At 37.9% G+C, this 24,891-nt stretch overlaps 1 protein-coding gene across 2 annotated transcripts in view; it reads right to left on the minus strand.

The window, feature by feature from the left end:
- Positions 1-934: 934 nt before the first annotated feature.
- The window catches only part of TRIT1 (tRNA isopentenyltransferase 1), a 32,776-nt gene continuing 8,819 nt past the window's right edge, over positions 935-24,891 (minus strand). The window contains exons 2-11 of one of the 2 annotated variants that reach the window (XM_016140078.2): positions 16,841-16,981; positions 12,823-12,921; positions 11,957-12,102; positions 9,760-9,902; positions 7,934-8,045; positions 7,430-7,542; positions 7,098-7,175; positions 4,672-4,781; positions 4,240-4,357; positions 935-2,076 (exon numbers count right to left, since the gene is read on the minus strand). In XM_016140078.2, coding sequence (XP_015995564.2) covers positions 1,907-2,076; positions 4,240-4,357; positions 4,672-4,781; positions 7,098-7,175; positions 7,430-7,542; positions 7,934-8,045; positions 9,760-9,902; positions 11,957-12,102; positions 12,823-12,921; positions 16,841-16,981 — 1,230 coding nt within the window. In that variant the 3' untranslated portion in view covers positions 935-1,906. Of the gene's footprint in view, positions 2,077-4,239; positions 4,358-4,671; positions 4,782-7,097; positions 7,176-7,429; positions 7,543-7,933; positions 8,046-9,759; positions 9,903-11,956; positions 12,103-12,822; positions 12,922-16,725; positions 16,982-24,891 lie in introns of both variants that reach the window. The other variant, XM_036232331.1, reaches the window with a different exon arrangement.

Consider the following 24,891-nt stretch of genomic DNA (forward strand, 5'->3'; position numbering starts at 1 on the left):
CTCAGAAGCTGGTTTTGGCCTAAGCTATGGCATTCGGATAAAGCAGTATATGAAGATGAGTATATTGGTAGACCCTAGGGTAGATGGTCAGGGGCCCAAAACAAGAGACCTGACAGAGATGGCAGGAAAAATCCATGCATGCCCAGGAAGTTCCAATAGGTAATATGACAGATAAAGACAGTATGTGCTACATGCTCTCTTTTGGGTAAGGCGATAAAATAAGAATATATATTTGTATTTGTTTGGTTTTGGTTGAAAACTCTTGAGAAATATATAAGACACAGGGCATGGATATGGGAGTGAGATTTCTCAGTGATTGTCTTTTTATATCATTTTGAGTTCTAAACTATATTTAAAAAACTAGTAAAAAATAGAACTTTTAAAAATGCTAGAAGGAAAAAAAGGGTAAGTGAAGCTATGGAATTCAGCACTGTTTAAAAGGCCAATCAAGTTTGACAGGTCTTTCATTTGAACCTCTCCTATGCATGGTTAACAACACATTTACCAAGAATTGCTTTTTAAGGTCCAGCAGAAATGCTCCATCTTTCACAATCCCTTCCCCGCCCCTCCAAAATGAGACCTACACAGCTCTTATGGCCTTTGATTTTCTTTTACCTAGATTGGTTGTCTGTGTGTGTGTGTGTGTGTGTGTGTGTGTGTGTGTGTGTGTGTACTTTTATATATATTTATTAGCTCCCTGAAAGCAAGAACCACGTCTTATTTTATCAAGGTATTCCTCTTGCCTAGTCCAGGGCCTCTCACATAGTAGATTCTGAACAAGTAAGGTATCATTTGAGAGGGGAGTTATTGCTTGATGCATACAGTTTCTGTTTGGGGTGATAAAAAGTTTTAGAAAGAGGTGAAAAAAAAAAGAAAAGAAATAAATAGCGGTGAAGGTTGTACAACACTAAATATAATTAATGTTGCTGGACTGTAAACTTAAAAATACTTAATTTTATGTTATATACATACATACATATACTTAACATTACTGGCACCTTAGGTCATTCCAGAAAGAAAGCTCCAACTGGCGATAACTAAAATCTCCAATAGGAGATCCTCTCCAGATGTCTTCTAGGAATATAATTAAGTACTCAATAAACATTTGCTAAATAGTCAGAATGATCACATGAAGAATGTCAATTTAAGAAAAAAAACATCATGTTGCTTACAGAGCATATTGTGTATAAACTAGATGTGGACATATATATCTTTTTAAGAACTAAAGAGGCTCTTGCAAACTTTAAATTTTCATTAAAAATAGAGATTTCCTAACTCAATAGAAAGATAGCAGTGATAGTAATTAACACGGAGGAGGCGCTTGCAAATGTAGAAATCTTCAGTTTTTCAAGTCCCATGTCACAGCCACTTCAGTCTCATTCTCTTCTTCTCTACAGAATTCCGAGAACTGGTTTGGTTCACTTGATCATCTCACTAGGGCCAATCTTTTCCTGCCATTCATGAAAATCCAGAACTCCTGATTGGCTCACAATATTTCAGTCATCTATAAGTGTCTGGAAATGAGATATTTTTAGCTAGACTCAGGAAGATATCCCTTTTCTTAAGGGATATAGTGATATAGTGAACCCTGGCATTTGTTACCAAAAAGAGCCTTAAGTATAAAAAAGTCTAATCTGTGTCTCTCTTAAAAATAGATCCTTAAGGTTAAAAAATTTCCTTCCTGAACTCAACACAGCCAGCCAGACCCATTAGCCACACAAGGAGCTGACAAGACCTGCTGTTTTCACGACAGAGAACAGGAGACTTTAAAACCACATAACTGAAAGAAAATGGTGGGAACTTTCTGCAGAGCACTCCCTGGCCCAGACTGGGCCACAGATATAACAGACTGGGCCCTCTTTGAACTGGATCCTGCCAACTTTGCAAAGGCCACTGGACATGTCTCTTAAACACTGGATTTCAGCTCTTCATCATTCTGCCCTGGAGATCCCTTCTCTTTAAGCACTCTGTCATGTTCTGGGTAAATACTCTGACTTTCTATGATAGTGATGGCATCTGAGTCCAATCTTCTTCTTTTCTTCAGTTGGTGCAAGTGGGATTTGGACTTTATATGTGCTAAAACAAAACAACAACAAAAACTCATTAAGATTTTCTAGAATTAATCTTAGAAGTATAATATTAACTATGCAGTCCTTGTCTTTAATAACAGGATCAACACATGTTGGTATAGCTGCTCCTCATTTTTAAGGGAATAAGTTATATGGCCAGCTGGCTAGCAAACTACAGTGAGCTACCACATATCAAGTGCACCCTGCTAGGTGCTTTCCATTACTAATCCTCCCAATAGTCCTGCAGACAGTACTATTCTGGTCATTTTATACAAGAGGAAACTGACGTTCAGAGATCTTACATTTTGTCCAAGACCACATAACAGGTAAACTCTTCAGTTTACCTATAGCTCCAAAGAGGCCACATTTTCCAGGATCGGGACTCTTGACTGAATTTTTCAGTATGGGCTTTCCCATTACAGCTACATTTCAACTCATATAACTAAAAAGTTACAAATCCAAATCTTTGTATTTCAGGACAGGTACCCTGTTCTGCCACAGGCCTATAGCACCCAAAGATGCCCTTCCCACTTCTTCCCTGCTTGCACAGGTTTGCCCTTCACCCCCCAGTCTGAAATCCCTCTGCCTGGGTCAGATAAGCCATCTGAATGACTACCCCACAAGGCTCACATTCTCCAGGCACACAATGCTCCAGACAGATAACAAGAAAAATTCTTCTCTAATGATCCCTTTTGAGGGTCCACAGAAGCAATAAAGCTACTGTTGCCTATATCAATTTCTGACCTCTTACCCCAAAGACAGTTCCCATCCTCTGACTAACCCACACAAGCTCCTTTTCACTAGCCTGTTCTTTTTCAAGGAAATCATATTTGGGAACACCTAAAAAAATAGACAACTAGATTAAATTCTTTTATACATAATTACATCCTCATTTTTAAGGGTTTAGAAGTAAAAATGATAGAGGTTAGAAATCAAAGAAAAGTTTACTTAGGGAAAAAAGTCAGCTTTGTTCTCCAGCTAGAGCCTGAGACATGGCAGCAGGAGACGGGAGCAAGGATTTGACAGATGGCACTATAGAAGGCTTACACAAGCTAAGCTCAGAAAGGCTCACAAATGTTGCTTCTCTAAGGCTATCCCAGAAGGACATTTGACAAAATGAACCACTAAGTTTCCTTGAGAAAAAACAATCAGACACTCTCTCTTCCCCTTTCATTATTATAAACTAACCACAATTGAGGTTTCTTCTCCTGCTTGGGCAATCACAGCCATCCCCAGTCTCTGACAATGGAGTTCATTTTGCCAGGGTTACCAGTTAATAGAACTAATCATTCTGTTGGTTGTATGTGTAGAAAAACCTACTTCTATGAGAATCCCATGCAAAGCAGTACTCTGAACAGAAGGATTCTAGCCACTGAGTAAACTACAAGCTCTACTGTACCTAAAAGGAGTGAGCCTTAAATATGGTATAAATTCAAGGCTTAGAGCTTTCACTGGATGACTATAGAAATCCAACAGTGGAATACAGTGTGACTCTGTGGCAGAAGCAGATCCACGCTCTAAAACAAGAGAGACAGAACCTTTAGGCAGGGCAGACCCCGAACTGGTCAGAAGTATCTTAGAAAGAAGATATTACCCTTAATCACTTTTATACACATCTGACAGTCTTGCTTTCAACAAACTTTCCCTTAACACTTCTCATTAGTTTTAGCAACCACCATTATATCAATATATTTACCTTAAAAATCACTAGAGACACCATTTCTGAAGAAATGTGCTCAGGGAAAGTAACTGAGCTTCTGGCTCTCGCCTAGCTGTTTCTGCTTCTTTGGTCTCTTGGGTGAGTTGCCTGGCTTCCCTTACAGTCCTACCTCACCCCACTGAGGTCTAAATATGAAAGGCCAAGGAACTCCTATAAGGGAGGATCATTAAAGTCAAAGGAGCTCTAGAAAGTTAACTGCAAACCTTTCAGTATAAAATATCTACTCTAGCTAAAGGTAGAGGGCATATAATCTTCCTTTGAAATTCAGAATACAGAGATAACTCTTCAATTTGGGAAGGCATCCATGAAATTTGCGTACAGGCTCTCAGAGGGATCTGGCACTCCCTTTACAAACAAGTGGACTCAACATTCAACCTAGCAAAGACCTTACATTTCACGAAGTCAATGTGCCCACCCTTCGATTTCTCTGTGCCCTTCCCCAGACTCTACCTGCCCATTCACGGTCTCCAATGATGATTCGATCACAGAAGTCACACATGTGATAACTTCTCTTGTTCTCAGTTTCATTGCATGGCATCTTTACTGGAGCAGCAGCAGGCTCATGGCCCTGAAAGAACAAGAGGGAAATGGGGGAGAAGAATTCAATTCAAAGACACTGGATAACAGTTTCTGATATTATGGAGAGTGGGATTTCCCAAGATTCCGTTTTCTCATCCCAGAGAGCCAGTGGGCTGTGAACAGATTTTAGTAACAACCTTTCTGAATGTGAAAGTAGAAACGCAGCCTTCAGGGATCTAAAAGCAGTCAGCCCTTCTGCTCTATTGCATGGAAAAGACTTGGTTCCCAGCATAGCAACATAGGTGTAAGCTAAGGAAAGCTGTCTGAAACAAGACAATAGACAGTACCATGACTAATAATCACCTGGATGAAACTTTGCACAATTTCAAGAGCAGGTTCAAGAACAGACTCCTCCCACTTCGAGACATCAGATACTTCTAAGCCATATACTGGGGGGACACCAGGACCAGGTCCTAATGATGACAAAGAAAAGTTGTAAGAGGTCAGCCCCCAAGATCATATCTATTCTGCTCCCAGAACTCCAAAATCCTCAAGGGAAACATATGGGGGTAAAAGAAATAAACATTCTGACCATGTCATTCATTCTAACCAGAAAAATGAAACAAACAGCTACATACAGTCCAAGGAAGACCTAGATGGTTGACGGGTCTGCAGCCAACAAGTCTAGTTGTATAATCTGCAGCCAACAAGTCCAGCATCTCAGGTGTAGGATCTTCCAAGTTAGTCAGGAAAACAATATAGAGTAACAGTTCTAGTGGCCACTGTGTGAGCTAAAGTATAAAGACAGCATACCTCAGAAGGCAATGAACTAATAGCCTGAAGTACTTCTGAATGGAGATGAGACTAAGGGTAGCCAAGAGTATAGTTACAGGTTTTTCATCCATCTGAGCAAACCATGTTTATTCTCTGCTAGTAGCTTTAGTGTGTCCAGTCCATGGACATACTAAATTGCCTTCCACAGCTAGGTTAAGTCAGTTGTCTAAAAGCAAAGAGCACTGCCCTATGGACAAAAACATCAAAGTCTTCAGGATGCCAACGGCTGGCAGGTGTTAGCCTTTTGACTGTGCCAACCGCAAATAAGATTCTTCTTAAACTGGACTGGGCTGCACCTGCCACCACATGGAAAGGTGAGACCGGGAGGGTGCAGGCAGCATCCACAGCACACCTGGCCTTGGCTAAGCTCTGCACCTGTTTCCAGGCCACTCTATATTTTCCTTTTCCCTCTAAGTCCTTTGTTGGGCTTCTGTGCCCCATCTAAGCACCTTTCAACAAGTTCTCGGCTCCCAGCTGCTATTCTTGGCTTGAATCCAAGGCCAAGCTGGGGTGGGGAAGTCCCTCTGGCTTCTTGCCAGAGCCATATCCCAGCAGACCAGCACTGGCCAATCACACACAGCTCCTGATTTACAGGGCAGCTGTGCCTTTCACTCTAGCACCAGGACTCTGCCGACATATGCCTGAATGAGCAATGGGAATATGATGCACTGTGCCATCAACCCCTCCTGACTCAGAGATGGGGGAGTTATTGTGGCTTTACCATAGGAGGAAGTTCCAAATCATTACAAAAAATATCTTTTGTTACAAACTAATTGTTAGCCCTGGGGAAAAGAGAAGCTGCCATTAGAAATTTGTAGTAGTAAACTTCAATTTCAGCTAACTCAGACTTCTTCTAACAGGACATGTAGAGAATGCAGGGTAAGAAGAAAGAGTAAAGAGTCTCTTGGCGCCAGAACTACACTGGAGAGCTCTGTCAGAGAGTGAGAGCTGGGAGAGAGAATTTCAGCAATCTGGTGGTCAACAACACGAATTAAGGTGTTTACGTTCAGAAGCACTAAGGAGCAGGGGTGGAGGCCTCTGCTGTCCTCATCTCTAACTGAAAGCAGAAGTAGAAGTTACACAGGGCTATGATTCAGAAGCATAATTTGAAAAGTGTCCACAAGATAAAACTGGAGTTTAATTTAGGCTTAATCTCCTTTTTAGCTCATAAGCACACAATTTCTTAGCCAAGGCCAGTACCAACGTTGTCTAGCTAGTTATAGATAAAGGAAACAAGAAGAGCAATAAAAAGCAGAGTGTGGGCTCCAGCTTCAGGCCCGCATTCAATGCTTTGCTGCTTATTAGCTAAGGGATTTTTGCCAAGTTACTTAACCTAAGTCTCCACTTCTTTATCTGCAAAAAGAAAAGAATACCTACCTCAAAGGCTCAATAATTTATTTATAGCCCAAAATGTATTGCCAAGGAGTCAATACAGGGTCAAATGAATGAGATTTTCTTTCCCCTTTTCTTACAAGTGCTGTTCAACTAAAGTTAAAGTTGAAGCCATCTGAAGTACCATATATCTGCACACAAAGGTGCTGCTGGGAGAACTGGTAAAGGTTCTGTCTTTTTATACTGCTCATCTGACCCAAGAACCATCTTAATTAGGAAAGCCTCCCTACAGAAATTTGATTGCTCTTAAGGCACAAAATTTGAAGCTAAAATCAACTCTGAGTACCAATTCTACTAAGATGCTGCTATTTTGCTCTTACCTGCTTGCAGCCAGCACACATGTGTTGAAGGATTAAGGCAGACTCCTTACTGGAAAGATTTAATTTGTTTTCTGAGACATTACAAAAAAATATCCCTGGGAAATCATTTATGCAATAGATCCTCCCCCAGGTCAGGTCCCCAATCTTAGAACAGGTCCAGAAACTAACATTCATTTTACAGGTGAGCTGAGGACATCTATATTCCACTGAAAACCTGGAGATAAGGAAAAACATGAGACTTACTGCTCAAAAAACGGTTTTTAACCCATCGGTTTTGCTTCCGGGCATATCTCTTAGTCACTTGTTTCAGAGCCTCAATACCTGAAACACAAGGTAAATATAAGAGCCCATAAGTAATTAATTCTCACTCTGCTGAAAGGCAGGCCCACCTGACCCAGAAAAAGAGAAAATCAGCCACAGCAGCACACTGGTGGACACTTGGTAGACAAAAATCTCAGTTATGAGCTGAAAGCCATTTGGGACTCTTCTAGCCTTAGCTCTTTCTCGGATCGTACCAGCAGGGTACTCTGTCAACAAAGGATGTCCAAAGCTAGGTTAAATGGAAGAATTCACACCTTTCTTTAGGAGCTGGTTACTATTCTCTGGTGTGCATTTTCCCTCGGTGATCAGGTATTCGTGAAATTCCTTGAAGCCAATTGATTGGAAGATACCATGTTGATAGTCCTGGCTGGGAACAGGAGAGCATCAGCAGATGAGCCATTGCATCTGAGAGCTAGCAGTGGCCTTGGAGATGATCTAGCTGAAGTGAAACCTTTCATCCCTTAGATGAGGAAATTGAGATCATTAGCAGTTATTGGTTCTCTGAAATCCTTCTTCCACCCCCACCCCCCATCAGCTCCCAGGTTACTTCCCTTGAAAAATTAACTCCTGGGAATGTTTGGCAGTTTAGAAAATTATAACTGTAACAAGACACCAAACCTTCCAATGAGCCTTGCCAATACTAAAGACAAAAGCTAACAAACAAGTAGATCCAAAGCCAGTATTGTGTTATAGGCTTTTTAACCATAAGCAAGAGATGTAGAGTAGGTGAAAGTAATAAATAATAGTCAAAACCTTACCTATTTTCTGCAACTTTCTTCTGATTATAGCGCCTGTGAAAATCTCTTAGTTCATCCAAAAGCCCAGCAGCAAGCATGTCATCCACCCTCTTATCCAAGCGCTCATCTAAAACTTGAATCAAATTAGCCCATCACCAGCAAGTCTACTGTAGGTGTGTCCTACATTTACATGATGAATGGGTAGACTGCCACAAAGACAGAATTTGTTAAATGGAAGAAAGGGTTCAGAGTCTAAGGATTATATAATAATTCATATTATAGACACACTTAAGACTCTGCAACTCCAATAAAAACAGCCAGAATGAAACACACATCTCCTTACTATAAAAATCAAAGCGCATAATGATAGCTATTAGGAAGGACAAATATTTTCTTCTCATATGGAATGTATATCTACTATTTATTTTAGAGGCAGCTGAGAGCCCCCTGGTTTATCCCTTCTCACTTTTTCCCATTATATTGGTTACTCTTTGTGTTATTTTACATTTAAGAACTCTCAAATGACATCTTGGATAGGAATGAGGAAATTTAGTCCAAAGCCGTCCTAGGTATATCTTGAACTATTGACCCAAAGGAGCAAAGAGTGAGAGGTCATCATCATTTGGATGTGGTGGTCAAACACAGCTTTATTATTATAAATCAGATGCCACTATTTTATGCTGAATTGTACATGTTATTTATAAATGTTTCATTATTAAAAATTATCTTTTTCTATAAACTTATAGCTGAGATTAATAACAAATTTTCACCGTTTTAGTCATGCTCTTCTATGCAAGGATACTAACCCTTTTTCCTATCTTCCTAAAAAGTTTGCATTTACTGAGGACTCACAATGTGACAGGCACATTCTGAGTGCTTTGTATGTGTTAACTCACCTAATCCTCAACAAAGCTATGAGATATGAACTATCATTATCTCCATTTTATAGAAGAGGAAATTGGGGCACAGAAAGTTAAATTAACTTGCCTTAAAACTCACATCGCTAGAAGATGGTGAAATAGGAATTTGAATCCAAACAGTCTGGCTCAAAGAATGTGCTCTTAATAACTACACTATACTGTCTGTTCTCATAATAATCTCATCTGTTCAGACCTAGCTCACAGGTTACTTTACAAATTGGTCCCTGACTCTCCACAGAGAATGCTTATCACCTCTTCTCTGTGGCCCACTTTATAGCCTAGCATTTATCACAATGTAGTATCTATCTTATTTGTTGCCCCACTAGACTGGGAGCTTAAGAGCAGGCACTATCTCATATACTTGGATATCTCTGAAATCCAAATATTATGCAGAACACTTGATACCTCACTGAATGCTTACTAAATGTCTACTGGATACAGAAATTACTACTATCACAGGGCATTATTATATTTTAGCAAAAAAAAAACAACAACAACAACGACAAAAAAAAAGCAAACCCAAAACAACATCAGGCTAATTAGCTAACCATCATATCCACTTCTTATGCCTACTGCTTCTAGAATAATCAGTGATCCAGCCTCCAGCCAACTCAGGGAGTCAGAAGTCTTCCACAGGAGCCTTCCTTCTCTTTCTCCTTTGGATCTTCCCTGGATGCCAGTCTCTTTTCTATCCCATCCATCCCATATCATCCCACTCTTGGTATCTTATCCTAGTGCCAGAGCTGCCCTTACTCCCTTTCCAGACGTACACTTAGGAGAATGACGTTGTACATGTCCAAGTCAAAAATAATAGTAATGAAAGTAAAATTAATGAGTTTATTATTATGGTTCTAAGAATTTCATATATAGTAATGTATTACTAAAAGCTCTATCTCAGACAGACTCTAGGCATGAAAGGGCTTTTACCTGTCTGGTTAGCATGCAGCCAGAGGATGCAAGGGTTAGGGAACTTCAGAGGGCCTCCAAGGGGACCACCACCTTCCTCTGCATGTTGACGATGAAGAAATTCACTGTGAGAGACCCCCGTTTCTTCAAACACTTGCAAGCTCCTAAGTCATTTGGGGCGGGGCGGGGGGGCAGGGGGGGAGGAGGAGGGTGGCGGAGGCGCACAACCATAAAAACTATTAGGAACTATAAATTCTCAAGTAAAACAAGAAAAGAGGTTATTACAGAATGTCTCATTCTCAGTTTCACTGCATAAGCCCTTAAAGACATGAAGGTCCAGGGTTACTGCAATTCTACAGCTACTCTGAAAAGGGTCCTAAAGAAAACTCTAGATAATGTAAGAAATAACACTATTCTTCTAAACACAAATAAACTTTTCTGAAATCAGTTAAACAGGTTCAGAAACAACATGTTTCTTATACACAAACAGAATGGGAATCACTCACTTTCAGGTAAGCAGTAAAAGAGCTTGTTTGGGACACTTTGTTACAAGCCAACAAGTCTAGTCTTGCTGGAATGCCTTTCCCACAGTACAAAGTATGTTGTACATCCAGCTCATCAACTTTCTTTTTAAATATGTCTAAAATTAATGAAGAATGCTTCTGACTAATTTGGTGCTCTACTAGCACAAAGATCACCAAAGAATAAACTCACCTGCATATTCTTAAGCCCCCATCCACTGCCTCAGTATCTATTATGTTATGCAGCATAGGTAATTTAACTCCCAAATCTATACTCTTCCACTCTGGGTGATTGCAACTTATCAGCTTGAAAGTGATCTTTCCCTTCCTGACCCAATTCTACTTCTTGAAACCCTAACACAAGTGTAGAGGCCCCTTGTCATTCTGTATCACTGGTCATTCGAAGAGGACCTATGAGGAAAAAATGTATAGTAATAGCGAGCTTACTTATCTGGAGTTTAGAAGATAGGCTCAAACTGAAAGAAAGATAAAAAAGGTCCTCCAATCCTCTCTAAAAGAGAGACTCTAGAGCTCTTGCTTAGAACCTACTGACTCTTATAAAGATGTAATTCTCAACTCATTACTAACTAGTCCAGAAGTAGCAAAATGAGAGGTGATAAGATTACTGATTAATAAAAGATAATAAAGACGAAGCTCTAGAATAATATCATAAAACACTGTAAAAGTTTATGTTCATAATGTTCCTGTCTTCCAAAAATTTTTTGAAAGATTTCTATTAAAATGTTTAAATAAAAGGCTTGGATATTATAAAGTATAAATTTCATTTATCTAAAATACATATTATCACCAGGGTGACAATGCCCTCAAAAGAGAAAAAAACTGTAGATATTACAAGGCATGTGGCCCTCCAAAGGGCAACCAGACCCCCTTTCCCCGCAAAACTCTTATTCTTCAGTATTAAAATTTCATGGAGCCCATATGTAGATGGAAGGAAATACAATTAAGAAAAAAATTTCTAAAAAGGCTTTTGGGTGAGGTGGAGGGCAATAATGAAAAAAGAAGAAACATGATCTAGAGTGGAATACTTCATAGTACCAGACATTGCTACAATATTTAATCTGTATAACCATCCATACAGGAGATACTTTGTTAGATCCTCTGCCAGATATGGTACCACTTCCACAATTCAGAAAAATATACATAACACACAACACTGCAATCTCAAAAGAATCTAAGGAAACATGACTTAAGAGTTCATTCACCACCTCTCTCTTCCCTTCAAGAAAATCTCCACGTGTAAAGGCGAGCTGATCTATGAGACAATTTACAAAACTGTCTTCCTCTCACTGGGAAAGCCACTGGGGCAGAACTCAGTATTACGGAATCAATTATGAAACCTAAGTCACAATGTAAACCAACTGTATGCCAAAAAAATTTATATGAAAAATGTTATACAAGCCAAGATCAAATAGAAAATGAGGCAAGACTTCATCGGCCTTAGGGAAAACTGTATTGTATTATGCATTTTAAATATAACAACAAAGTAGGGTGCAACTACTTAGTGAGCAAGTTGGACTGAGGTAATAACATAAGGACTCACCCTGCTGAGCTAGAGAACACATCAATCTCCATTAACTACATTACCCAGCCTCTCTCTCATCACCTAGGCACAATGAAGAACTGACTGCCCTCTAACTCTAAAGGAATCTGGGGTCAACAGGCCAAGAATTTCTTACCTGGCCACTTTGCGCTTGTCATGTGGGTGCAGCTTGGCAGCCATTTCTGGGTCCACCTGGCTTAGGCGTTTGTGAAGTACGTGGCCATCCTCCTTTTCAAGCTCTACTTTCCGGTCAATCACTTTCTCAGTGCCCATCTCCTGGGGCTATTAAATGAAGATTTAGAAGTAAATTTAATTAAACAATTCAACAAATACTGAAGACAATGTATATGTCAGGCATTTGGCTAAGTGTTAGGGATACAGAATAGAGATGAATCAGAAGATCTAGTGAGAGACAGATCATAAACAGAAAAGTCTCATATACCATGTAGTGCTGTGAGGACACAGCAAACAAAGAAGAAAGAGGAATTACTGTCTGGGGAAATACACAGATACTCTGCTTCCTTGTTGGAAGTACAAACAGGTACCAGGGCTAACATGTGTATATTAACACATCCAGGAGTCTAGTCCTCTCAGCAAGTGTGAACAAAAAGTCTATCAAAATGGCCAGCACATTATAGTTTGCGAAGTTCCACCTTATGCAATAGCAAGCATCTTTGTAAGAAAGATTAGTGTTTGCTATCTCCCTGACACATATTGCGACAATCAGGAAATGCTGAATCAGACCAATGTACTGTTAACTTACATGGAGATACTAATTAATCCACAGAGGAACATTTTTCCCACAGACAGCCCCTGCCCTGAGGCCTGCCTGGAGGAACACACTTCACATATGGAGGTAGCATTTGCTTCAGAATATAAAGTAGGAAAATTACAGTTGCTGAGTATAAAAAAGAGGCAAGAGTCAACCTTTCTCCCACTAAAATTAGCTGTCAAGAAAGAAGAACCCATTTCCTCAGTGAGTTACAAGTGAAGTAAACATACCTTAGCACTGAGAAGAACTTTCCAGAGCAGAGATTCAATGTAATAATTGGTTCCTCCCACGACAATAGGAATTTTGTTCCGAGCAAATATATCTTCAATGTGAATATTAAGAAAGACATCATAATATTTAATATCAAGAAGAGAATCCTGACTCACTCAGGAAGCAGGGCATTAACAACAAACCACATTTATTTGTCTGGAGAACAGAGGAGAAAGGGTAGAAACCAAGATGAATTGATACTAGTTTTAACTGTTTCCCATGAGTTTTCAGAATCGCTTCCTTTCAGTTATGGAGGGACTTGCATAAATCAGAGACAAAGGTATGTTTGTAATTCCCTCCAGTTTCAGAACTTTCTAGGCCTTGCTGCTAAAATTCATAGCTTGTTTAGTATTCAAAATCAGCTTAACGAGCATAAGCCCAAGGACTTTCACAGGACCGAGAGTCAGCTGCTCAGGAAGCCACCAAAGTGATGTACATTGTACAAGCCCGTTTCTCTAAGCCACGGTTCTTAGACTCAGTCTTCACCATTATGTGGCAGCATGCACATATTAGCCACTTTAGACTGCACCAGATAAAAAGAGAAGCACTGGTTCTAAAGACAAATAGATTTCAATTACCAGTGCCAGTTCTAGGCCTTGTTAATCAACCTATATGAGCTTCAGTTTTCTTACCTATAAAATCCTCATGAGTTCTTATGAGCATTAAATATGACAATGCAAATAAATCCCCAACCACAACACCTGAAATATTTTTTCAATTGAGTAAGCACTCAATTTAGTCACTATTGTTTTTGTATCTCTACTACTTTGAATTCTCTTTAGAATCTCTGTTGAACAGATATTATCTGCTCTAAGGGCTTTGCTTCTGTGAACAGATAAAAAGAGATTTTCAACCCAAGCAAAGACTCCTTTAACACTTCTTCCCCTTAGGAGCCAGTCTGTGGGCACAGGCATAAATGACCTCTATCAGAAGCCCACTAATCCTTAAGATGTTGGGGTGGGGTGGAAAGATGTTAGCAATCAAGCATCACATAGAATAATCATTACATATTTGTGTTTTTTTAAAGAGAAATTCTATATTCTCCCTGTAAGAGAGCATACAATTACGTAGTAATTATAATAAAACTTTAAATATATAATATGAATAACAGAGAGAAAGGGAACAAAGAAAATAAAAAGGGAAGGTTAAAAATGGTGTGATACCAGAAGGAGAGAGCGCAGAAAATAGAGAGAGAAAAGGGATAGGAGGTATGTGGTGGGAAGAAATTTGTTTGCCCAAGCCATGAAACAACTGTGATCCTGGGAAAAAGCCTTCTCCTCTTAGGGCTTCAGTATCTAGTACTTTTATCTGTCAAATCAAGAAGGTTGATTGGATACTTCTTAAGGTACTTTCAGTTTTGCCGGTTCTGATTGTACTTCTTACCTAAATTCATTAAATCTCCAATTCTAGAAGGAATCTGTCATTCCCTGTTGCTGCTCTTTGAAAATTTAAACTAGCTCTCCATTTTCTATCTTTTTATTTCTGAACAACCAAGTGTCTCACAGCAATAATGTACATTTGGTGATACATTCTAATTTGCAAAGGGCTTCTGTATACATTATCTCATCTGATACAACTGGCTTGTAAAGCAGGTAGGGCAAGAATTATTATCTGCACTTTAATCTCTGCCCATTTGAGAGGCAAAAAATATTATCTCATTATTTTGATTTGCATGGTCCTGATTAACAGCAAGGGTAAACCCCTTTTCATGTTTATTAACATTTATATTTCTTCCTTTGTGAATTACTACTCATGACTTATTTTCATATTGATTCATAAGAGTTCTTCACATATTAAGCATATTAACCATTTGCTTTTCCTATGTTACAAATATTTTTCTCCTGGTTTGTAGTCTGTTTCTTAATTTTGTTTATAATGGGCTGTTTCCCTTTTATTATAAAATATTCTATTATATAAGGACATTATAACATATGTAAATTTAAAGCCTAGTAATAAAACAAATACTTGTGAACCCTATGTAAGAAAAGGAATATTATTAATTCCCCTGAAGTTTGTGTATTCATTCCCATCCCAACTCCCAAATTCCCCTCTCTGAATTATTCACTATCTTCAATTATTTCAAGGTTTTTGTTTCATTATTCCATTGTTTTTCTGCAACTTATTACTGATGTACCCCTAAAGCATACATTAATATATACTATATATAACAATATATTAATATATGGTTTTGTTTGCCTTTAACCTTTATAATAAATGGTATGAACATGTATGCATCTTTCCATAATTTCCCAAATTTGTTATTTCTGAGATTCTTCTATATTGATATAGCTACAATTCATTCGTTTTCACTGCTGAAAAAGTCCTTAACTTATATGAACAAAGCAAATTTTATACGTTCTTCTATCAGTAGGAATTTCAGTGTTTACATGTTTTTGCTGTTAAGAGTAATGCCTTATATAATGAGATCTACCACATATCTCCTGATACACTTGTAGCAATGTTTCTCTAGGGTAGATAACTAGGAGTTCTGCTTGATATACATTCTTGCTAATACAAATTCTTAACTCTTACATATTCAACTCCAGTTATTTTCCTTTTTAAAAAAGTAACTATTACAGGCACAGATAGTGATGATGGCTGCACAACAATATTAATGTATGTAATACCACTGAACTTGTACATTTAAAAATAGTTAAGATGGTAAATTTTATGTTGTGTATTTTAACACACAAAAAACCAAAAAACATAAAATAAAAAAGAATGTCTACAAAGCCTTTTCCTACTCTAAAATCACATAACTACTCAAGTATATGTTATCCCATTTGTTTTAAAGTTTCATTAAAAAAAATATATTTAACTCTGACATCTGAATTTATGTCATATATAATGAGGACCTAATTTTTTTCAAAAACAATGAACTATCTCAGGAATAATTATTTACTGCATTATTTCTCCATTGTTTTGAAATGCCACCTTGACGAAATATATACATTCCTTTGAATTTGTATATGAGTTTTCTATTCTGTGCCATATGTTTATCTAGTATTATATAAGATCCATGTTCTTATAGTTACTATGAATTTTCAGTATGTTTTACTATCTGGCAGTCCAAATAGTAAAGGCAGTCTGAACATAAAAATATAAAGGCAGGGGTAGCTCCATAGTGTAGTGGTTAGCACATCTGCTTTGCATGCAGAAGGTCCTCAGTTCACGCCCCAGGTGGAGCCATGGACACATCCGGGTATGCCAGGCCCCCCAAGCGTGCCAGGGGTGCCAGGCCCTGGGTGCACGCCGCGAGCACTGGGAGGGGACAGCCCACCTTCAGAGATCCAGTTCTTAAGGGAAAAAGGCAACATCCATGGGTCAGGGGTAGAAGTTGGGAGGAGGAAGATTAAAGAGGAGGGAAAAAAATAAAAATAAAAAAATATAAAGGCAGTCCCCCTTATATTACTCTTTTTTCAAAAATTTCTTGGGTGTTACCCAGAACTATTTTTTTCTAGTCCCTCCCACAGCAATCCCTTTGAAATTCTAACTGGAATTCCATTATACTTATTTTATATCCTCATCTCAAGGGTAGAAAACTGAAGCTCAGTGGGGTAAATGCTTAGCTCAATAAAATTCACATGGTCAAAAGAGGTAGTTACAAGACTAGAACACAGACTTTCTGGTTCCTCAATGTTCTCTCCACTAAAACAGAGCTTCTCAATTTTTAATGTGCATATGAATCACCTGGGACTCTTGTTAAATGAGATCTGATTCAGTAAGTCTGGAATGAGGGCCAAATTTAGCATTTCTAACAAGCTCTGAAGGGATGCTGAGGCTGCCGGCTTGAGGACAGGACTCTGAGTAGCAATGAAACTATATCTTTCAAACCACATAGCACTGATGGGGATGCTACCTACTGGTAGTTAGGTCCTGGGTGCCCTGCTTAGAAGAAACTGTCACTAGAAAGAGAACATTCTTGGCCTGGGCTGCCTTGCCCCCACCAGGCCTAGCTGCTGTCTTTCCTAAGGATATCACAGCAGTTGCTTTGTTCCTGAAGTCCACCACTGTGTAATTTGTCACGAGAGGATCCACAATGCTGATCATGTGGTGTTGGCACATTCTCCGCTCTTGGGCAGAAACCTTGTTGGTGATGATGTCTAGACCTTCATAAACCTAGAGGAAAGAAAATTAGCATGAAAAAGTCATCTGCCTCCATAAAATGCACATCTGATGAGTGGAAATGGTGACCTTGTTCCTCCCTCCAGCCACTTAACTGACCCAAAGCACCAGAGTATATGTGATCTAACCATCTAATCACAGCCAGATCCACAAAACTCAAGACAAAGGAAGCAGAAGAATATAGAACACTGGCTTTTTAATCAAATACAGGTTTCCCCTACTATCTGAAAGTACAGCATCCCTACAAAACCTTTTGTAAGACAAAATGGCGTAAAGCAAAGAAGCACTTACCATTAATTTATACAAAAAATTTGTTCTTTCCCAGGCCCAAAATTCAATGTACATACAATGTCTTATTTTATTTACCACAATCAAAATGCTTAATTACATTCAGTTTTACACTAAGCATAATACCCTTACGAGCTCTCTTAGGCCTTCTAATACCTTAGAACACTTCTTGATAATGGATGCACAAAATAAATTGAGATAAAACACAGATGTTCACAGACACAGTTCAAAACTACGATGGTTTGATGCTGAGATGATGAGTGTAAGTCCCAGGGAAGTACTTTGGCACTGCCTCCACAACGACTTGCTGCAAACAAATGCTGAATTCTATTTTCACTTTTTGCCTTTTTCTATAAAAGCAAAAATTCTCTTTTGGATTTTTTTTCGGTTAGCAAAAATGGTATAGGTTTCCCTGCTATCCAAAAGAAGAGCATTTCTATGAAACCTTTCATAAAACAAAATTGTGTAAACAAGCAATTACCATCCATTTAAAACCCTCAAAATTAATTAATTAATTTTGAATGCTCTTCAGATTTCTTCTGGTTGGCCATAACAGCTATTAATGGAGGTCTTTTGTAAAAGCAAAGTGGCTTTAACATACACCTTTGAAAAGCAGGGATACTTGTAGTGGCTATTAGCTCACACTTAAAGATTAAAAGAGTATGTAAAACCAGTGCCCAGATGAGAACCAATTCTGCAAGATTAACCAGAGGTTGGTTCTGTGACCTGAACTGTAAGCATTTAAAAATGGATAGTCTGTTTTATTTATTCTACTTATCACAAGTCTCCAGAAAGGGAACATTTTACACTGCTCATAGTTCTACTTCAAATGCTTATATATTTCTTGGACTTAAATGGCTCTGAAAGGTTTTTAGAATTTGTATTAGATTGGCTCCATTTATGGAGAAGTGACCTATTTGCAAGGATGTATATAAAACACAGTCAACTATACTTTAATAATACATACATACATACATACATAAAGCGCACACACTTTGAAGTCAGACCCCTTAATACTGCTGGTACTCTGGTAGAAACGATGTGATCTATCCAAATTACCGCTTCAGGGGGTGGCACCTATAGTCTAAATACTCAAAGGCAATATCCTGTTTGTAAGCTCTTGATCTGCCAATTCAACTCAAAAGTTGTACTTTCTAAATGTAAGGTCTCAGATGGAGAACAGATTTGAAAATACTAATTTGAAAGTAGGGATGAATGCTTTGAGATTGAATGTTCTCTCTGTAATCACTGATTCTACAGGGAGCACTGAGTGAACAAATAATAAGTTCCATAGAGCCCACAAAGATGTTAAAAGCATTTTTTATCTCACATTTCCCTTTACTTATATGGGTGTCAAATAAGCACAGTACAGTATAATGGTTAGGAGGAAGAACTCTGGCGCCAGGCTGCCTCAGATCAATTCCTAGCCCTGCCACTTACTACTTATTTGTACTTGGGAGTAGTCAGTTACTAACCTCTCTGTGACTCAATACCTCATCAGTAAAATGAGGATAATAATATCTCACTGAGTTGTGTGGATTAAATAAGTTAATACACGTACAGCATTTAGTTTTTTTCCTGACACATTATAAATGCTACATAAGGATCATTATATCACCACTTATATTACAGCCAATACCACTACTATTATCATGACAAGACAGGGAGAACAGGAAATAATTTTAGTGTCACTATCACTCTGAAGCCTCTGTGCTCTTAGCTACTGAGGTTATTTACCCAATAAAGATATAAACTATCTTCAAGTAAAAGAAAACCATTAATTAGTAAAACTGCACAGAAAAAATAAAGTCATAGAGAAACAATCAGCTCTGCCTTTAACTCACGTAATCTGTGCCTAATAGCCGACTTGCATTCTTACACCTGAATATCGATGGAATCTTAAATCACAGGATGTTCTTTTCTGTGTATCTGGAACAAGACTTCCTTTTCCCATTATAAAGTGCCATAGGGAATGGTGTATACTGGGGTCTTCCTTGCAAATTAAAACAACCGAAGGGGGAAAAGGAGTTAGAAACCGTGTGTTCCTGTCTCTCTTTTTCCCACAGTCTTTAGTTGGCTCTGTTGTAGCTTAGGGTTCCAAATAGCAACAACTTGATTTTGCCAGACTTCTGAACTCTCTAGGTGGATCCTCATTTTTAATACACAGGTTAATGTTAAGGAAATGCATAGTTGCAAATGTACAGTTATCACCCCTACCTCCAAAACAGCCAAAATGTGAACATCTGTATCAGCACATTCTATCAGATACGTAGATAAATTTGTAGATAAATTTTCATCCTGTGCCCTGCATTTAGGTATATCTTTGAGAGTCTCTCTTAAGATGGCAAGTTTAAACAAATACATAATCAAAAATCAAACAGACGGTAACCCCAGAACTAGGTTCCCCTTATTTACTAAAGGAAGTGTGGCCTAGTGTACTGTTTATGTTACATACAAATGCCAACAAATATCAGAAAAGAAAGAGTATTAATAGTTTAAAGAAAGCAGAGTTCTTGCTCACAGAGTTAAAAAACTGTAACTCATAAAAGGACTACATCTTGGTTACCAATGTAAATTGTCATCTTCGAGTGATCTGTGGACCTTTTGTTTCCTTTACCATCGGATTAAAAGAAACTGGGCATAAAGATATAGGTGACATTTACTAGATATCTGGTTAATAAAAGAATTATTATTAATTTTCAGATAAATATGGTTTTACAGTTATGTTTTATGAAAAAAAGAGTCTTTAACTTTGAGGTATATAGTACTGAAGTACATATTAACGAAAATATACGATGTCTTTTTTAAGAAACTGGAGCTGGTTCAAGGTTCTGTCTATGATGTTGCTTCACTCTTTTCCATTCTAATCTGACTTCTTTTGATAGGTACTGATATGCTGTTGTAATTGTGCTTACAAATGATTGTGTAACTTGTGATTATAAGTGCTGTATATTTTAAAATTTTACCCATGAATAAATTTTTAACAAGGCAGCAAGGGTATATGAAGGGCATATGTAGAATATATCTATGTCTGCACAGCATGAGAGCAAGAATAATACTGAGAACATACCTGTTAAAAATGACACAAGCATTATGATCTCTGAGTCAAAGGCAGAACAATCCAAGTAAAATTTGCAATGACATTCATATTGATAACATTAAAATTGTGTTTTGTTTTTAACAACAGAAAAAAATAGAAAGTATATGACTGGGGTCTGCATTCCAACAATAGAGGAGGGGAAAATATTCTAAAATTGAAACAAAATTGGCCAAGTGTTCATAACTATTGAAACTAGGTGACAGATATATGAGAGTTCAACTACTGTTCGCTCTATTTTTTAACATGGAAAATTTCCAAAACAGAAAGTTTCTTTAAAAAATTTGAGTGCACTTCACACCGATCAGGATGGCTATTTAAAAAAAAGAAAGAAAGAAAGAAAGAACAAATGTTGATGAGGATGTAGAGGAATCGAACACCTGTGTACTGTTGCGGAGAATGTAAAATGGTGCAGCTATGAAAAACAGTATGGTAATTCCTCAAAAAATAAAAAATAGAATTACTATAGAGTCCAGCAATTCTACTTCTAGGTAGTATATACCCAAGAGACTTGAAAGAGGAGAGTTGAACAGAAATTAATACATCCATGTTTATAGCAGCATTATTCACAACTGCCAAAAAGTAGAAGCCACCCAAATGCCCACCATCATCAATGTATAAAAAAGTGTTATACACATTCAATGGAATATTAGTCAGCCTTAAAAAGGAAGGAAATTCTGACATATGCTACAACATAGATGAACCTTGAAGACATTATACTAAGTGAAGCCAATTACAAAAGAACAAATATTGTATGATTCCACTTATATGACATACCTAGAGCAGTCAAATTCAGAGACAAAAAGTAGAATGGTAGTTGCCAGGGGCTGAAGAAGCAAGGAATAGGGAATTAGTGTATAATGAATGGGTACAGAATTTCAGTTTGGGAAGATGAAAAAGATGGAGGGTGATGATAGGTGCAGGACAATGTGAATGTGCTTAATGCCACTAACATGGTAAAATGTTTAATGTTATGGTAAATTCTGTTATGTATATTTTACCACAACGATAATAAAAAAGACTTGGATGATAAATTTTAGGTTCAATGAGAAACTAGTGAATATTTGCAATGATATCAAATTTTCAAAAAATTGTTAGAATTTTCAATTCTTTTGACTATATTACTCAGAAGTGGAATTTCTGGATCACATAGTAATTTTCAAAATTACTGAGAGAGCTGGTAATGTTCTATTTCTTGAACTTAGTTGTGGTTACACAAGTATTTTCACTTTTTGGTAATTTATTGAACTGTATTATGCATGTTATGGTGCATGTTATTTATCAATTAAAACAATTGCACAGCCAAAAAGCAAAAACAGCAACGTTTTACATATTTGCACTAAGAAAATATCTAAACAAACCGAAAACCAACCAATTTTATAAATGTCACATTTGGTCTATAAACATACAGTAAATGCCACAATCGGGTTTATAATTTTATTACCTATCTAGAAAACATTCTTCCAACAAAATAGGTTAGGTTTGTAGCTGATTGCCTTACATTTCGCCTATTTTCCAGCTTCAGTTATAGTTACAGTGTGACTCTACCTACAGAACAGTCAGCCCTGAGTGCTAGGAAGAGCTCAAAGGATGTATTATCTTTTAAAAGCATGTCACTGTGTTCCATTTCCCATTCTCCCAGAAGACACCTGAAACCTGTGTACACAGAGATGACCAGATAAAATGTCTCTCTGCACAAATCAAATGTTGGCAATACTAAGAGAACTCTGGCCTCTGTAAGGCCTGATAACTGAAACATTCTGAAAAATTACAGGTTTAACCTACTTAGCCAATTACCAATATAATTGACTTATCCTAGCAAACATTTACTGAGAGTCTACTATGTGCTAGGTATTCTGCAAGATGTTAGGCATGCAAAGATTAAGAAAGGATCCCTTGTCCTCCAGAAGTCCAGGCTAAGTAAGAGACAGATACAAATAACTGTATTATAAGGAGATAAGTGATATAAGCTCATAAGAGAGATATTAAAGTTTGATGGTACAATCTCTAAATATCATAACCTCTACACATTTAATGTTCTTTCTAGGTATCTAACTGGGTACCATCTAGGGAAATATGTCTCTTTGTCTCACTTCGATTGAGGGTTTATTTCCAGATTGAAAAAAAAATTGGGAAAAGGCCACAAGGCTGAAATAACTTGAACTCTCCAAACCAACAGAGCTGAAGTGGCCAGAGGAGCTAATGAAGGTGAGGGAAACCTACCACAGACACCTAGAGGAAAACCAACAGAATCTAGAGCTTTGGTTGTCAACCAGAAGCGCATGTGGATTATGGATCAATACAATCATCCACCTTCTCTACTGCACTCCTCCCCACCTTCCCCCAACGCCACAGTTCCATCGCTCACTCTCTTGGATCACTAATAAACTGCCAAATATAACACTTTTATACTAAGCTCTCAAAAGGCATAATGGAAAAAGCCACAAAATCTAATACTACTGAGCTCTCTCTCCTTCTTAAATTATTCCCCTTTGGGGCTTCCATGGCACCAATCTCTCTAGATTTTCTTCCTATCTCACTGGCCCTTCCTCAGTTTCCTTTACTGAGGCCAGCCACTGATCTATTAGCAATGTCTGTCATGGGAACAATATTGAGAAATGGTAGTTTTTATGGCATTTAGCTTCCATTTCTATAATATAAACTTTCTCTGGGTGACACTCATGATTTCTATAACCACTTCTGTGCTGATAATTTCCAAGAGCCATATCTGTAATCTAGTTCTCTCTCGTGATGCCAGACCTGGATATTTAACTGCCTAGTGGACTTTCTGTTATCAATGAGAGGCATATAATATAGTGACGTGGTTAACAGAAAGGACTCTGGAGCCAGGTTACCTGAATTTAAGTACTGGCTCAACCACTTACTAGCTATGTAACCTTGGACAAGTTTATTTAACTTCTCTTTGACTCAGATATCTTACTTATAAAGTGAGGCTAATCTCAAATCTAATCTCAAAGGGTAATTGTGAGAATTAAATAATGCATGCAAAGCATATGGACTAGGTCCTGCCCTATAGGAAACAGTCAATAAATGTTAGCTCGCTAGCAACATCATCACCCCAAACAGGCACCTAAAACCTGATATGTCCAAAATTGAACTCCTTATCTTCCCGGCCGTACTTGAATTAACCATCTAGATAATCAAACTAAAATCCTTGAAGTGATCCTAATATCTCTGTCTCTCTCCTCACATTTCCAGTCTGTCTCAATTTCTATCCATACTAGTTTCTAAAACATCAATTGAAGGCTTCCTGATTTCTCAACTAGCCTATTCCATCAGCTTCCTCACTGATCTTCCTATCTCTAGGATATAACGCCTCTAATTATGTCCACACTACAGCCAGTGATCTTTCTAAAATGAAAACCTGATCTTAACCAGCCCCAAACTCTTTGGCATTATGTCCTAATGAAAGCCTGAGATCACTCCCCAGTCCTTCCCATCTGTACTTGTCCTCTGTGCTTCCACAGTACCCTGTATTTACCTCTATCACAGAACTTATTGTACATAATTTTAAAATATTTTTATCTTCCCCACTAGACAAGTTCTAAAGGAAGAAATCTGTATTTTATCTCTAGCCCCAGCACCTAGCACAGTGCCTAATACATGGAATCATACTCAATGAACACTGGGTATCTGAGGTAAGGACTGCCAAGAATTTCACGCCCTACGAAATTATGCTGCTTTCACTTTACCAATGAGGAAATAGAAACTTACGACATATTAGGTAGCCTGCCCAAAGTCATACAGTTAGTTAAGTGGCAGAGGCAAACTCAGAATCCATGTCTTCTGACTTCACAGTCCATGTTCTTTTTCCACTATGTTGCTAATCTCTGTTCTGTACAAATTGGCTTTCTCTCCTGAGACTTCAAGTTCCTCACATCTAACACCCCTTCTAAATAGACAAAACTTCAGAAAAAGTTTTGGCATAAGAGGATGAAAGAAAAAATTATATTTTAAAGGATGTTGGCACTCACCAGAAAGTTGATTTTCCTTTTTGATTAAAAGAATTTGAATTTGATTATTCAACTGAAGAGATGTTGACGAGCAGGAAAATGGGCAGTCTCTTGGCTAACTTTTCTTTAATAAAAGGATGACTTTTAAAAATTTTACACTTTACTAGGTTAGAAAGAATGAATTAACTGCAGAAGTGTCATGGCAGGCAACTATTAATTATAGCTTTGTTTGGCAGAAATTCAACTGCAGACATGCTAAATAAATCAGATAGATTAAGACAGTAAGCAGGAGAACCTATACCTGACCTGTTCAGTCTGGTGAGGAGTGGTTTGGAATTCACAGTGTAAATCATGGCTTTTATTCTTCCTATGCCTATCTCTAAGGGAAAAGGGACTACAATCATAATATAAGGCCATGTTTCTCAAATTGAGAAGCATATACATAGTATGTACATGATGCATTCTTTCACAGTATCAATCTTACTAAGTGGTATAAAGAATTTGAAACATTTTTTACATCTAAATAAACAGGCAGATTAGGGCAG

This window comes from Rousettus aegyptiacus, unplaced genomic scaffold (assembly GCF_014176215.1).
Source record: "Rousettus aegyptiacus isolate mRouAeg1 unplaced genomic scaffold, mRouAeg1.p scaffold_m13_p_1, whole genome shotgun sequence".
In the NCBI taxonomy this organism is placed as follows: Eukaryota; Metazoa; Chordata; class Mammalia; order Chiroptera; family Pteropodidae; genus Rousettus; species Rousettus aegyptiacus.